General features: G+C 38.6%; 1 protein-coding gene across 2 annotated transcripts in view; it reads left to right on the top strand.

The window, feature by feature from the left end:
* Positions 1-9,531, top strand: part of GLRB (glycine receptor beta) — a 50,946-nt gene extending 41,415 nt beyond the window's left edge. For both annotated transcript variants that reach the window (XM_050338522.1, XM_050338523.1), the window contains exon 10: positions 4,716-9,531. In XM_050338522.1, coding sequence (XP_050194479.1) covers positions 4,716-5,012 — 297 coding nt within the window. In that variant the 3' untranslated portion in view covers positions 5,013-9,531. The remainder of the gene's footprint in view (positions 1-4,715) is intronic.
* Positions 9,532-13,439: the final 3,908 nt, after the last annotated feature.

Genomic DNA, 13,439 nt, shown 5'->3' with positions numbered 1-13,439 from the left:
CAAGTGGAAGGTGATAGCAATTAATGTCAGTTGAAATCAAGAAAATAAGTGTAGATAATAGCTGTAGGTAAGAAAAAGATGTATGCTTAGCATAACAGGGCAGTAGGGAGTTACTTTACATATATAGCAAGAAGACACAACCTAGTAAGAGTAATGGTCCTATAATAGGTAGAGAAGCTATAAGTATCAAGAATTAACTGAAAAGGGAAAAGTGTTGAACAAATATTCTGCTTTATGTTTGTGGAAAAGCCAGATATGTTCAATCCAATAATGAAGTAGCTCTCATTCACAGTAGCTAAAGAGAATGTTTAACAATAGCTACTAAAGTTAGACGTTTTACAGTCGAGACTTCAGCTTAAGTTGCATCTAGGATTTTCTAAAGAGCTGGTCTATGAGTACTGTGGAACATTAAAGTTGATTTTTTAATAAATCCCTTAAAACTGGGAGGATTCCAAAATACAGCAAGAAGCTAAGTTTGTGCCAGTACTTTTAAAGGCTAAATGGCATAACATGAATAATTATAAGTCTGACATCAATCAGTGGATAATATTGCATAGCATACAGGGTGCTGACTAATAGTTATTATTTGTAAGTATTAATTATCTTTAATATTATTCATAATTCAGCCCCATGTTAGCTAATAAATTTAAATGGGTCAGTGAAAGTAAAGCTGATATGTGTGTTTATTGGTTTAATCAAACTGAATATAATTTTTTAAAGTATTATCAATTAGGTTTTCAGAGATAATGATATGAAGGTAAGAAACTCTTAAGATCATTTGATTTGGCTTCATATGTTGGCCTGGTTTCATCATCTGAATTATGCAAAATGAAGGTTAGATTTGTTACCATCTGTAAGTACCAGCAGTTAATAGACTAACTATAGTCAAGCCTCGTGACTGAATATTGAAGCCAAATAAATTCAGGTTAGAAATAAGGTACATACGTTTGTGGGAAACAAGGTCATGGAAAAAAAATCTCTATCCTGGATGTTTTTAAAGGAAAAACTAATGTAACTAGTTTGGACAGTAAATGTGGAAAGTGAGGAGGAACACAGAAGTAGCAGAGGCAGTGATAGGAGTTAGTTCCCCCTGCTTGCCAGTCTGCATGCACAGGCAGTGTGTATTCTTTCTCCTCTTTCCCCATTTTCTTCTCTCATTATTCCCCTAATTTTGCAGCCAAAGCCTTTCTGAGCCATATGGCCCCACTGCAGAGGCACACAGCACACGCTGCAGCTCTGGAGCAGTGGCAGGTTCTGAGCTTGGCAGTGAGCACTGCTCAGCCTGAATTTTGTAAAAGGTGAGAAAGGATCATCACAAAGGCCCTTCTGGATTCTAGGAGTCAATTTTAGTTACTTTGGAGCTGTTCATCAAAAGACAGGTCCCCTGTCCATCATACCAAACCAAGACAAGACAGCCTAGTCCTGGAAGAAATAGGGACTTAGGTCTGTGTTTTGGGCCAAGTCCCAGGAGTCAGGTCACCTTCCTGTGTCCTCGTTGACCCCCCCACCTCCGTGACAGAGGGACAAGGAATGGATGCCCAGTTCCTCTGGGGACATGGGGTGGCCCTACACTATCCCAACAGCCTTCCCTTCCCAAATAGCTGCTTCCCATACCCTGCAGCGGAAAACCCATAAATCTGGTGGAAGCATCAAACCTGTGGTCATGGGCAGGATAAGGCAAATGATATCAAATATTTTCTGTGTCAGGATGAAGTCAAAAGGATATATCATTTAGCAATGTTTTACTTTCTTTACGCATCTTCAGTGCAGTACTCTATAATCAAGTCCTGCAGTATCGTTTTTCACAGAAATGGTTCCTGTAGCCTTTGCTAAGTGTTTGGGCAGTAAACGTGGAAAGTGAGGAGGAGCACCAGAAGCAGCAGAGGCTGCTTGTTAGGTTTATTATTTGACTTCTAGCACAAACCAAGACAAAATGAATAAAAGACAGATAAATATATATATTATATATACTTAATATATACTAACTCACTTTGTTCAGGGAAAGCTGTAGGTCAGCTGCAGCAAATTTAGATTAAAACAACAGAAATACTGGAGAGTCGAAGAGATGTATGAGAAGAAATTTAAAAGTATGGCTAGGCAGTAGCTCAGTCTAGAAAATGGAAGCATGTCAGATTTGTAAACCCAGGGAAATGAATGAAATTATTTTCAAAAGTAATATATACTTAATAAAGAAAAATTTGGGCCAGGCTGCTCTTACACAGGAAATTGTGTCACCCTGATAAATGAGTTCTCCAGTTGACAGTGAACTAAGCAGAGCTCTGTGTGAACATGCTGTGAACACTTCTCTGCTTATAAGGCAGAGGTGACCTAGAATCCATTCTCTCAGTCCCGCAAGTGAATGAGAGCTGACTTGTAACAGCCTTTAGGGGAGCACTCTCTAGATACTGCAGTTGGAACAGGAATATTCTGTGTTGTAAATGAGAGCACTTAGACTACAATTAGTGTCACTGAGTTTTACAATTTATTGCTGGTAGTATAAGGAATGGACTACAAGTTTGCAAATCCAAAAGGAGGCTTATAATTTCATACATGATTCTATTTCTTGTAGTGGTCTTACTAAATCTTACTAGTTTTGACCATGGAAAAAATGTAATATTCCTGTGACTCTTCAGTTAACATGCACTGCGATCCTGCAAGTTCCCTTTTCATTGCACAAGGGTCTGCTTTGCATGTTTATTACCTATATCATTGGTTATGATCTGATTGGAAGGAACATCCTGAATCAGTGACTAACAGCATCCTGTCACCCAGGGCCACATAATCATGTTTACCTCTGTGTTAGTGACCACCTTAATAGACAGTTTGCCCCTGCTACTCCAATAATGAACACTGTTCCAGGCTATCAGCTCTTTGATGACTGGGAAACAGTTGCAGAAAATCTGTATGTATAGTTTTGCCTTACTGTCAGAGAATACCTATCTTGTTTTTCTTTTTTGTGACCTGGAATCTTGATTTTGTGTGTAACCTTGCTGAGGTTTAGGAATGGTATTCTTCAACTTAGTACTCCCACTAAAACCATGCACCACTCCTCCTCCCCCCTCCAATTGGAGGCACAAAAGACAATACAGCAATGAGATAAGAAAACAAACAGTAACAGCAACAACATTAGTAACAAAAGGTATAAGAAAAGAAATTATTCACATGGACAACTTCCCCAGTAGACAATACTGCAACTCTCTCTGCCATGTTTTGTCCACCAGAAGGAACCTCTTCTTCCAAGAAGAGGATCCCTTTACCCACCCCCAGCAATGATGTGAAGTGGTATAGAATAACATCTGTGCCCTAGCTATGCCCCCTCCCAGATACTGCAAAAAATTAACCCTGTCCTGGCTGTGATCAGGACAAACTTGCACCTCAGTTTTCGTGCATCAGTTTCAAAATCTACTGTTTTCCTGAAAATTATCACTCTGGCAAATCTGGGGAGGTGTGTCTACTGTTTGCAGAGGGAACAGTGCCATGCTTCTCTTACACCTTGCACTAGAATCAGCATTGTCAATAACAAGAGCGAAAACCCCAGTCAAAGTTTAGGTCTCTTCCTCTCTACCTCAGTTCTTTCCGTGCAGAATACTTTGTCATTTGTCATAGAGAAGCTCATTATATTCTTCAGAATGTTTTTCATTCATCCACAAGTCTGATAGTGTATTTCACTATTATTATTTTACAAAAATATAATCATGTAAATATCCCAAACTTTAGCCAAAGATGGCAGAAAACAGAAGGTGGAGACAGCTGAGCTTAAAATACGTGAAGGCTCTGTGGAGGAGAGACAGACTAATGGAAAGGCAGCATTTGGAAGAACCAATTTTTAGTGGACCAGTGGCTCCAGGAAGCCTTAGTCAAACTTGTGTTTATGCCAGTGTATGTGTCTGTGTATAGCCTAATTTGTGAACCAGCATTTTTTCAACTAACTGCCAGGTTATATATGTGAACAAATTCATAGTTTGTATTCTTTTTTCTTTTTTTCCCTTCTTTACTGAGTAGACTAATAGAAATGAAACTTTGGGAGAGGTTTACCCAAGTCACAAAACACAGTGTCTTGCAAGTAGTCTTTAAATCATTTCAAGCTCCCTGAACAGTGTGGGATTGGTCTCCTAGAAATGTGTTGAACCTGAAATAAAAGCTTTATAAAATCCAAGGAAGGGAATATAGGATCTTTTTTTTTCCCCACAAAAAACCCCACATGAGTTTGAAGGGCACCAAATAAATATTATTTTATTTTTTAGCTGGCAACTATTTAGAACGAGAAAAGACTGCATTTATTTGCAAACATTGAATTTTAGGGTTAGTTCTGACTATGGTTTCCAGACCTCAGAAAAATGCAGCTATTGAATAGTATCTGTCCTGCAGGTTCATCAGCACAGAACCAATATCCAAAAATCCTCCCCACAGAAATATTCCCTCCCCTTCTATCGTCCTAAGATGAAGGAGTCTAACTATAGCAGATTGCACAGCGTGAGGCACCTTGTGCATGAAAAATTACACAATTATGAATGTTTGGATTAGTTTATATGATTGACTGATCATCCTTAAGTACTTTATAACGTAACCATTCCACAAATTAGGCTGATGTAATGTATCCCTATCAACAAGTAATTTCCTGTATGTTTGTTTGCAGTGTTCTCTAGCAGCTGCATTAAGTTTGTTAATGGAATGTGGTGAGTACATCATGATTCCACTCACTCTTTATTTCATAGGTTGGTGAGACCAGATGCAAAAAAGTTTGCACTTCGAAATCTGATCTGAGATCCAATGATTTCAGCATCGTTGGAAGCTTGCCAAGAGATTTTGAATTATCAAACTATGACTGTTATGGGAAACCCATTGAAGTCAACAATGGGCTCGGGAAATCTCAAGCCAAGAACAACAAGAAGCCTCCTCCTCCCAAGCCTGTCATTCCATCAGCAGCAAAGAGAATCGATCTTTACGCAAGAGCACTGTTCCCTTTTTGCTTCTTGTTCTTCAATGTCATATACTGGTCCATATATTTATGATAAATCTTTTATTTATTTTTTTCATATGTATAAAATATGACCCATTTCATTATCCCTTCCCAGTCATGAAGGCCACTGTGTGAAATTATTTGCATTTGCAAAGCAATATGTTGCATCTTGATGCCGTGCGATTGTACTGAACATATGGCATCTGAAATTTGAATGAAAGCATGACACTGCAATGTCTGTGCTCCGACCAACGTTGTATATAAATGTACAGCACACATCCTGCTTTAGGAATATGTATGAAGGACAATGCATACTACATTATAAAGCTGAATAACGCTCTTCCGTTATTAGTAACGTACAGAAATTTAAAGTGTTTCTGATAATGAAACCGATGTGCACGTTGAGTATTATTAAAATCAGTATTCTAGTATATGTAGTATTTAACAGCTTTTCTGCTGACTTCCAGAGGGGGAAAAAACCACCCACCAAACATCTTGTTCTTGTATAATTTTAGATGGCACTGTTGAAGAAAAAGCTAAGATGTAATTCATATTATTTAGACTCTGTAAGTAAAGGCAGCATCAAATAAGCAGATCTTGTCTATGTGGAAAAATAAAGATCAGAGAACTACTAATTTTGTAAAATCAGCTCATTCAGGAAAAAACAACCCAACAATTGTGTTCATGAAGCAGGCACACTTAAGTGCGTGAGAATATGCTGACAATAAAACATTGGGCCAGATACTGACTGCTGTTTCTTTAGGCACAAACTAGATACAATATGTCAAAAGCAAACAAGCCACTTTCTAGACTAAAGGTATCAGGAGTTTTAGAGAGGAATCACAAAATGCAGTTCAGTATCAGGTTTGTTATGCATTTTTACATTACATTTACATTAGTTTGTCATTCTGTAGCATCTGGCAAGTGTGTAAGTCACATTTTTTTGTTGTTGTTGCATCGGACACATCTTACTTGACTTGTTTTGTTTATCCCCTTGAAAGCTTTCATTTTAAACAAACCAGTTGTCAAAAATGAAATCCCATTTTCACCATTAATTATACCGTTTTTTTTGTGTGCTAGCTAACACGTAGCCACCAGTAGGAGTGAAAGCATTACCAAAGGTCTAAGGGGCTAAGACTCTTAAATATGTCATGAGCCTCCTGTGGATGCCAGGGTACATCCGTTGTAAGGGCAAGTCATGAGACAAAATGCAGCCTAAAGGAAGCTGCATGTATGTAGGCATCTGAGTAGCGTGTGTTCTCTCAGAACACATGGGGACTTGGCCTCGGCCCATGAGACTGTGCAAAGAGAAATATGTCTCTGCTTGTAAAGCTGGGGCACCACAGCCAGTTACAACATGTGCACATGTTACTAGTTACAATATGAAAATAAGGCAGTTCTCACTAACTTCGCAAGTCATAAGAGGAAATATGAGTTACTGGCACCTCATGGGCATGAGACCTTCCATAGTGTGGAAACAGAAACAATCTCACTTGTACTACATTTCTGGCACGTCCAGGATGTGTTGAGCCAATGCAGGCCACCACAGTTGGACTGTTGCATAACTTGGGTGTTGCCCACCATGAGAATGTTGTCCACGTGCCGTGAGCCTGCACAACCAAAAGGTCAAAAGTGGGAAGAAGAGCAATGGCATGCCACACCAACCTCGTTTGGACATCTGGCAGCCCTGCACATGCCCAGGGCCTCTTCTAGCCACTGTCACTCTGTGATCCACAGGCTGGTTGCAGCTTTTCGTGTTTGGGTTGAAGGGATCTGCTTCTCAGAGTATGGTCACATCTTTGTCACCAGCTTCCTGGACACTTTCTCATGAGGGTTTCAGGGAACCACTCTACCAGCTGGCCACAGTTTGTCCTTTGGAATTCTTTCTGATCCAAGGAAATGGAAGAAAAATCCCAGCTGTTACTGAGCTGTCTTGAACTGGGGCTGAGGAAAAGGGTATCTCAAAGGTCTGATTTAAAATTTTAATAATTCTTTTGGTTGAAGGTAATTGCAGAATCGTCAGAGAATCAATAAGGAAAAGTATAGGAGAGGAAGGAAGGGAGAGGGAACTTTTATATGTACAGAGTGCTATATTTATACACATTATTTATTCTCATACTTGTATTTTTTCTTACAGTACTGGAAGGCAAGAAAATAATTACCCTATGTTGGAAATTATATGATTTTTGGAAGATAATTTTCTTGTTGGAACTCTTATTAAATGATTTATCTGTAATTAGTGTCCACATTCTATCTGTAAAATCTCAATTATAGATTTTATTGTTAAATTAATCTTTGTTCCTTCTTGCTTTCCTGCTTACTTGATGGCTTTTGTGTTTTATCATAAAACATTTAATCAATAATACACTGTAATTGCTTTCCAACTCACACAAAGGGAGGAAAAAGGAATGCATATTGTTCAGATAAAGGTTTTTTTGTTCATTATAGCATTATAGCACAAAAACTAAGGCCAGAAGCAAAGTTTAACAGCAAATTTGAAACTAAATTTAAAATGAACCAGTATCAGCTATAAAGTATTAATTTTCTTTTTACTTACACTGGATAATATTGCAGTATTTATATTACCTTGGAATATATTATCTTGTCCTACTGCGCAGTAATAATTGATTTATTTTATTTTTCTTCTTTCCACTAAAGGTCATCGAGAGTTTTGCATGCCATCTTACATTATGGTCCTCCAGCACCCTCTAGTTGTAAAATTCTGCCTGTTGACTGATTTTGAGAATGCGGTGCAAATATAGAACTGTACAGGCAATATAGGATCTCACTTGATTGTGATAATATGAAAGGAAAAAAACTATTATTAAATTAAAAATAAATGGACGTTGAATTGATATACAGCTATAGAAACTTGCGGTGTAGTGTGAATTTAAAATTGTAGAAATTAAGACATTCAAGTAGTAGCAAAGATGAAGTTCATGAAGTATACACTAGTAACTAGATTAACCAGTCATGATGTCTGAACAAACCGCATGACAGCAAAATCTGTTTTTGAGGGAGAGACCATCTGTGTTTCAGTTGACATTTACTTTAAGTTCTGCTGTTTACTGGTAGGAGAGTTACAGATTTTTGTTCTACCCTTAACGCAAACCTCATTATTTTCTTGGCTCTTAAGCGTTGAGGGATAGTGTCCAAATAGTTTGTTCCTTTCATTCATAGTGTCACTACCCTTTAGTTATCTTCCTATATTTTTCAGATTTTAGAACACATTCAAACACTGCATCAGGAATTCCCATGGAGATTAATTAACTAATTTCTTAACTGCATCCACAAATTTCAGGTAGACAATAAGGAAGAATGTGATTTGAAAAGTATATCTGCTGCTATGTGTTAATTCCCTGTAAGCCATACCTCATGTTTGACATCCTGTTTTAGGAGCGGCTCTTTAGTGGGCAATGGCACCTCCTCTTTTTTTCAGTTAATTCTGGTTGAGGTGGTGTTTGTGAGCAGTCTGTCTTTTGAGTGAGGAAAGGAGTTTATTTCTGTAAGTGCAGTGTACAGAAGATTGACCACTTGGAGACAGTGCCAAGCAGCTTTCATTCTTCAGAGTCTTCAAATTAATTTGGACTTGGTAACAGGATAAAGAGAGAGTGTCTTTAGCACCCTATTACCCACTAAAGAGAAAGTAGCAACACTGCCTTCTGGAGCCGTGCCAATGGGCATGACCACAGTGATTGATCTGGCTCTATAATCATTTAAAGGAAATGCACTTAAAAGTAATCTTTATTTAAAATTATTTTACTCTGTAGAGAGACAATACCTTACTTAAGCAGTCTGTTATAGCTGTTAAGGGAATCTATTAAGAGACATTATAATACAGACCTCTTCTTCAATTAAAGCAGCTTACCATTATGGTTACTGAGTGACTTGCAATAAGGATATTTATAGAATAGGTAGCATTAAATTATTTATTTCCAGGGGAGTGCAACCTGAATATATGCAGTGTCAAGTGATTTTTCTGGCTGTTGAGATATCGTAGTGCTGCAATGAGTACAAATGAGGTGTGTAGGAGATAAGGGAATGATAGGACACTGTTACTTGATGCTCTGGTATACTAATTCTGGGATTACAGAAGATAATGTGGAAAGAAATTCAGATACAAAGAGATTGAATAAGAGTTTTGTTTGTATCTACAATTTAATTTGTGTCTAACAATTTAATTGTTTTGTGTATAAATGAGTTACCTTCTATTTATATAACTATAAAGAATTAATTATAAAAAAAAGGAAAATTAAGCTCGTCTTTGGTACCCAAAAGATATAGAAACTAAGTCTTTTCCTGTGAAGCTCTACGCTTAAGAAAACAGTGGAATATACAGAAAAAAAATGTGCAGTTTTAAGGACATAAATTTCTCATCATTGTGATTTTTGTCTGCACCATTGTATCAAATCAGCTGCAAGCAATCTGGGCTGCTTGCAGCACTCCTTTGTATTCTGACTTATTTGAGAAAGGTGCCTACCCCTCTACTCTGCCTTGCACCTGTCCTCCTTCCACCAGTAGGAATGGTGTTGGCAGACATTTAAAATAAAGATTACCTGGCTATTTTGAAATCTTTTGTAAAGCCCTTCATTGCTATGAGTATGTCTGTGCTGCAGTCACTGAAATGCCCACAGCTAACGCAGGCCTATCCAAATTAGCCTTAAACTAGATGTTTTGGGGAGGGCTGGGAACATCACCATGGTGACAGTGAGCTCTGGCTGGGAAGCGTACCTGCTGGCTAGGACAGGAAAAAATATGCTTGGTGTTAACCCCCACTAAGCTTTGTGCTGCCTTGGCTGTTAACGCTCAAACGGTTGGTTTAAAGTTAGCTGGTGTGGGTGTTTATCAGCCCATGCCTGTGAAATGTAGGTGTGTGCCAGATGACGCACCGTGTGCTAGGACAGAGTTGATTCTTCCCACGGGTGATGTGAAAAGATACCACTGTAAAATATTCTCTCTGTGGGTCTTGATGACGTACGGGATTTCTGACATGTTTAATTTTGTGTACTGACAAGAGCGTTCACTGGCAGTGACAGAAAAATGCCAGTTTATTTTCCTGAACCAAGGCACACGTGAATGAGTGAGTTGGATTCACCCCCCTGAGCATGAAGGAGGTCGCCTCCTGAGTCTAGGTCATAAAACTATACCTTTTACGAGCTATTCCATTTAAGGTCCTTAACTCTAATAGAGGATATTAGGTCAGAATCTTTTGAATGAATAATGAGACTAAAGAAACTAGTGAGACTAATAAGGCTAAGACTGTGTAAGTACTTTTTGGCTTCCAGATGCCTGTGGATATCAACCCTGATCTTGAGGGGCACTCCTGATTACTCTTTGGCATGGGGTTTCTCAACATGTCAGATTCTGGAGTCAGCAAACACTGACTCCCAGCTAAGAGGGGATGTGTTTGAAGGGCCTTCAAGTTTGTTGGTCAACTCATCTTTGGAGTATTGAGATAAATATACAGAGTCTGCCTGGCACCATTAGCTGTCACACAGAGACAGCAGGTGCATTAAGCACATGTCTTTTAGTACAAGAAAATTAATGGTCTTTCCTCTGACTGCATGAAGGTATGATTTACAGTGACGGAGACCAACCAATAAGACAACGTGGGTTGCTGAGGATTTCTATCCCACCAGGCAGTTGCTTAGGCCACATATGGTACTTTGAAACAAAGAAGTATGGGGACTATGGAGTTCAAAGGATAAGGTATTGCATAACTGTTTTCCACCTAATGAGTTTTTGAGGCTGTGGCAGTGGATAGTGTGGAGTTTTTCATATATATCTGTGTAGGTCTGTTTCTTTCTAATAATAATCACAGTGGGAGTCATTTTTCACTTGAGGAAGCAAACTCAAGGTTTTTGGGGCCAAGAAACCCTCCTGAGTATAGTAGGTCAAGTTGTACCATTGCCCCCTGCAAAAACCTTTCAACTCAGAGGAAACCTTCTCTAGCACCATAAATTGCAAGAAAAACCTCTGCTGAAACTGAGGCTGCTGCTGAGAGGAAAAGCTGTGTGTAGGCAGCCCCTGTGCTTCCACCTTCTTTCACTGTAGCATACATCATGACAATCAACAGCACTGTGTAGCTTTTCTGTTCCGTGAAGCACTCCTTTTATCAAGCTTGAGTAATTTCCTTGGCAAAAACTTCAGCCATTCTACTGTTCATCTCCCTACAGTCAGAGCAAAGATCGTGTGACTGACTTAACAGAGTTCACGAAGGCAAGCCACTGCTGATGTTCAAGAACAGAGGGACAGTAATATATGAGAAGACCTGGGATCCCCTTGTTTCTCAAATTTTAGCATTATCTGTGCTATGCCGTTTCAGTTATGTCCCTATAACTCAGAGTATTGTGATATTTGGATAACATCTCATTAGATGCATTATATTTTTGAGTTAAGTGTATTGAATCATGAATTTCCTGTCAAAAGCAGAATACAAAAAAAAAAAAAAAAGTAGTCCATGTGACATTTTTTAAAATGTTGATTTCCTCTGTTAACCTTAAAACTTGCATTTGACCCAGAGGCTAGGGAAATAATGTTTCTCAGTGTTTAATAAGCCTTACATTGTCATAACAGATTTATCAGTGTCTCAGGCAGATTCGTTCTTCCAGATTAATTTATTTGTTTCTTTGACTCCCAAAGGCCAGCTCACTGGAAATCATTAATTGAAATACTGGCTATTTCAAAGGCCTAATACTGACAGGAGCTGACTGTAAAGACTAATGTTTTTGACCAGTACCACTCCAGCATCAGCTTCTGCTTTTGACAAAGCCTGTCTTACTACCTGCTCCTGCTTCTGACAAATCCTGTTTTGTCTCAGCCTACTGGAGGGTGTAAAATCTTTGTAGGTTTTTTAAAATATCTGTCTGATTGTGTCAGCTTCTGAGGCAGCCTTCCTTCCATTATCCTTCTGGATGTGCTTCAGGACCAGTCTATTACAGAAGCAATCTTTTCTTGAGCAAATACAAATGTTATACAGAATCCACCATGAGCTATCATCTACTTTGTGGAATTAAACTTTAGTCTTTATTAGTAATTCTTCATATTTTCTAGTTGGTTGTTTCCCTGAGGTGAAAACTTCTTAAATAAATAAATTTCTTAAAAGAATAAACAAATGTGCATAATGTCTGGAGAAAATCGCATTGACCTTGCATGTTTTCTCTGGACTTAAGGCTCTTGTCTTGCTGCAGTCTTAAAGCCAAGAAGGTTTTAGAGGATCTGCTGAAGTCATGATGGCTGCCCTACAGAAGCCTGGACAAGTACAAGAGCCTCTCTCCTCGTAACACCTGCCCTGTACAGCTGTATTCAATGCAAACCAGCCAGAGCAGAACACAGCTAGGCTTCCCAAATCCTGTGCCTTTGCAATAATGTGTTCACCACATTCACCACTTGATGAGTTTTCTTGCAACAGAGAGGCACTTTCTTTAGAAAAATAACAACAATGATGCCATAGTAATATTCCCAAACACTAGAATTTCATGGGAGTGTTTTACACCACTACTGTAGAATATTGAATGTTGTGAATTTTACCATGGGAGGTTTTAAACAGCAAGGGCATGTCCAAGCTCTCAGCACTTTATTATCTGTTACCCATAAGCACAGCTTTATTGCTTTATTTGTCATATTCTTCCATAGTCTTCCTATTTCAGGAAAAGCAGTTTAAAATGGGAATTTTTCTAAGCATACTACAGCATATTGTGCTTTATTTTTTTTTCCACAGGAACATAAGGAAGAGATACTGTGTTTTACATTACAGTGCTCTTGCAGAAAGTTTGCTGGTGTCTGTGAAGAAAGTCTTGATGAAATTAAATAGGAAAAAAAATTTCATGGAGTGTGCAAATGAAACAGCTAGGAATAAACCCATTTATGCAAGCCTCATGCTGAGAGTCTGATGAGCTTTGACAATTGGAATAAATTATTTTGTCTGAAAGGAGATTCCAGTCTTAAAAGACGGGATAATATTGAATCTCTTCTCATCTGAAAAGAAAAAAAAAGCTTTATAGAAGAGACCAGGTAGTCTTACCCATACTGACATCATATCTGCACACGGTCATCGTGTTCTTCTATAATATATATGGTCTTTCCACCAGTTCATGCTACAAGAATTCAGTTGATGGAATTAGTTCTTCTCTGACCAAGCAGTACAAGAACTGCTGTTGTCTGACTGCGCACAGGGCACGGCTGAGGGCATGGCTCTGTGTGCAGCCCAAGTCCAAACGTCACGGATAAGTGATGGTCTGTAGCTAAACACAGTGCCCAGTAAGTAGGGGCAAATGTCTCTTCCCCAGATCTCCAGTGCAATTTTGGCAGATTATTTCCTCTATTTTTTTACGTTGCTCTGCACCAAGTGACAGAAGACAACAAGGTGGCTTTCTGTTGCTCCAAGTATCTTTTGTTTAGGTTGGATGTTGCTGGGGCAAAAAATCATCTGTTTCTGTATGTTGTACAGTGCCTTAAGGCACTACTTTAATGCACACAA

Source organism: Myiozetetes cayanensis, unplaced genomic scaffold (genome assembly GCF_022539395.1).
Source record: "Myiozetetes cayanensis isolate MyiCay16 unplaced genomic scaffold, myiCay2020 scf7, whole genome shotgun sequence".
In the NCBI taxonomy this organism is placed as follows: domain Eukaryota; kingdom Metazoa; phylum Chordata; class Aves; order Passeriformes; family Tyrannidae; genus Myiozetetes; species Myiozetetes cayanensis.
The sequence above is the reverse complement of the archived record's forward strand: the minus strand, read 5'-3'. Positions and strand labels throughout refer to the sequence as shown.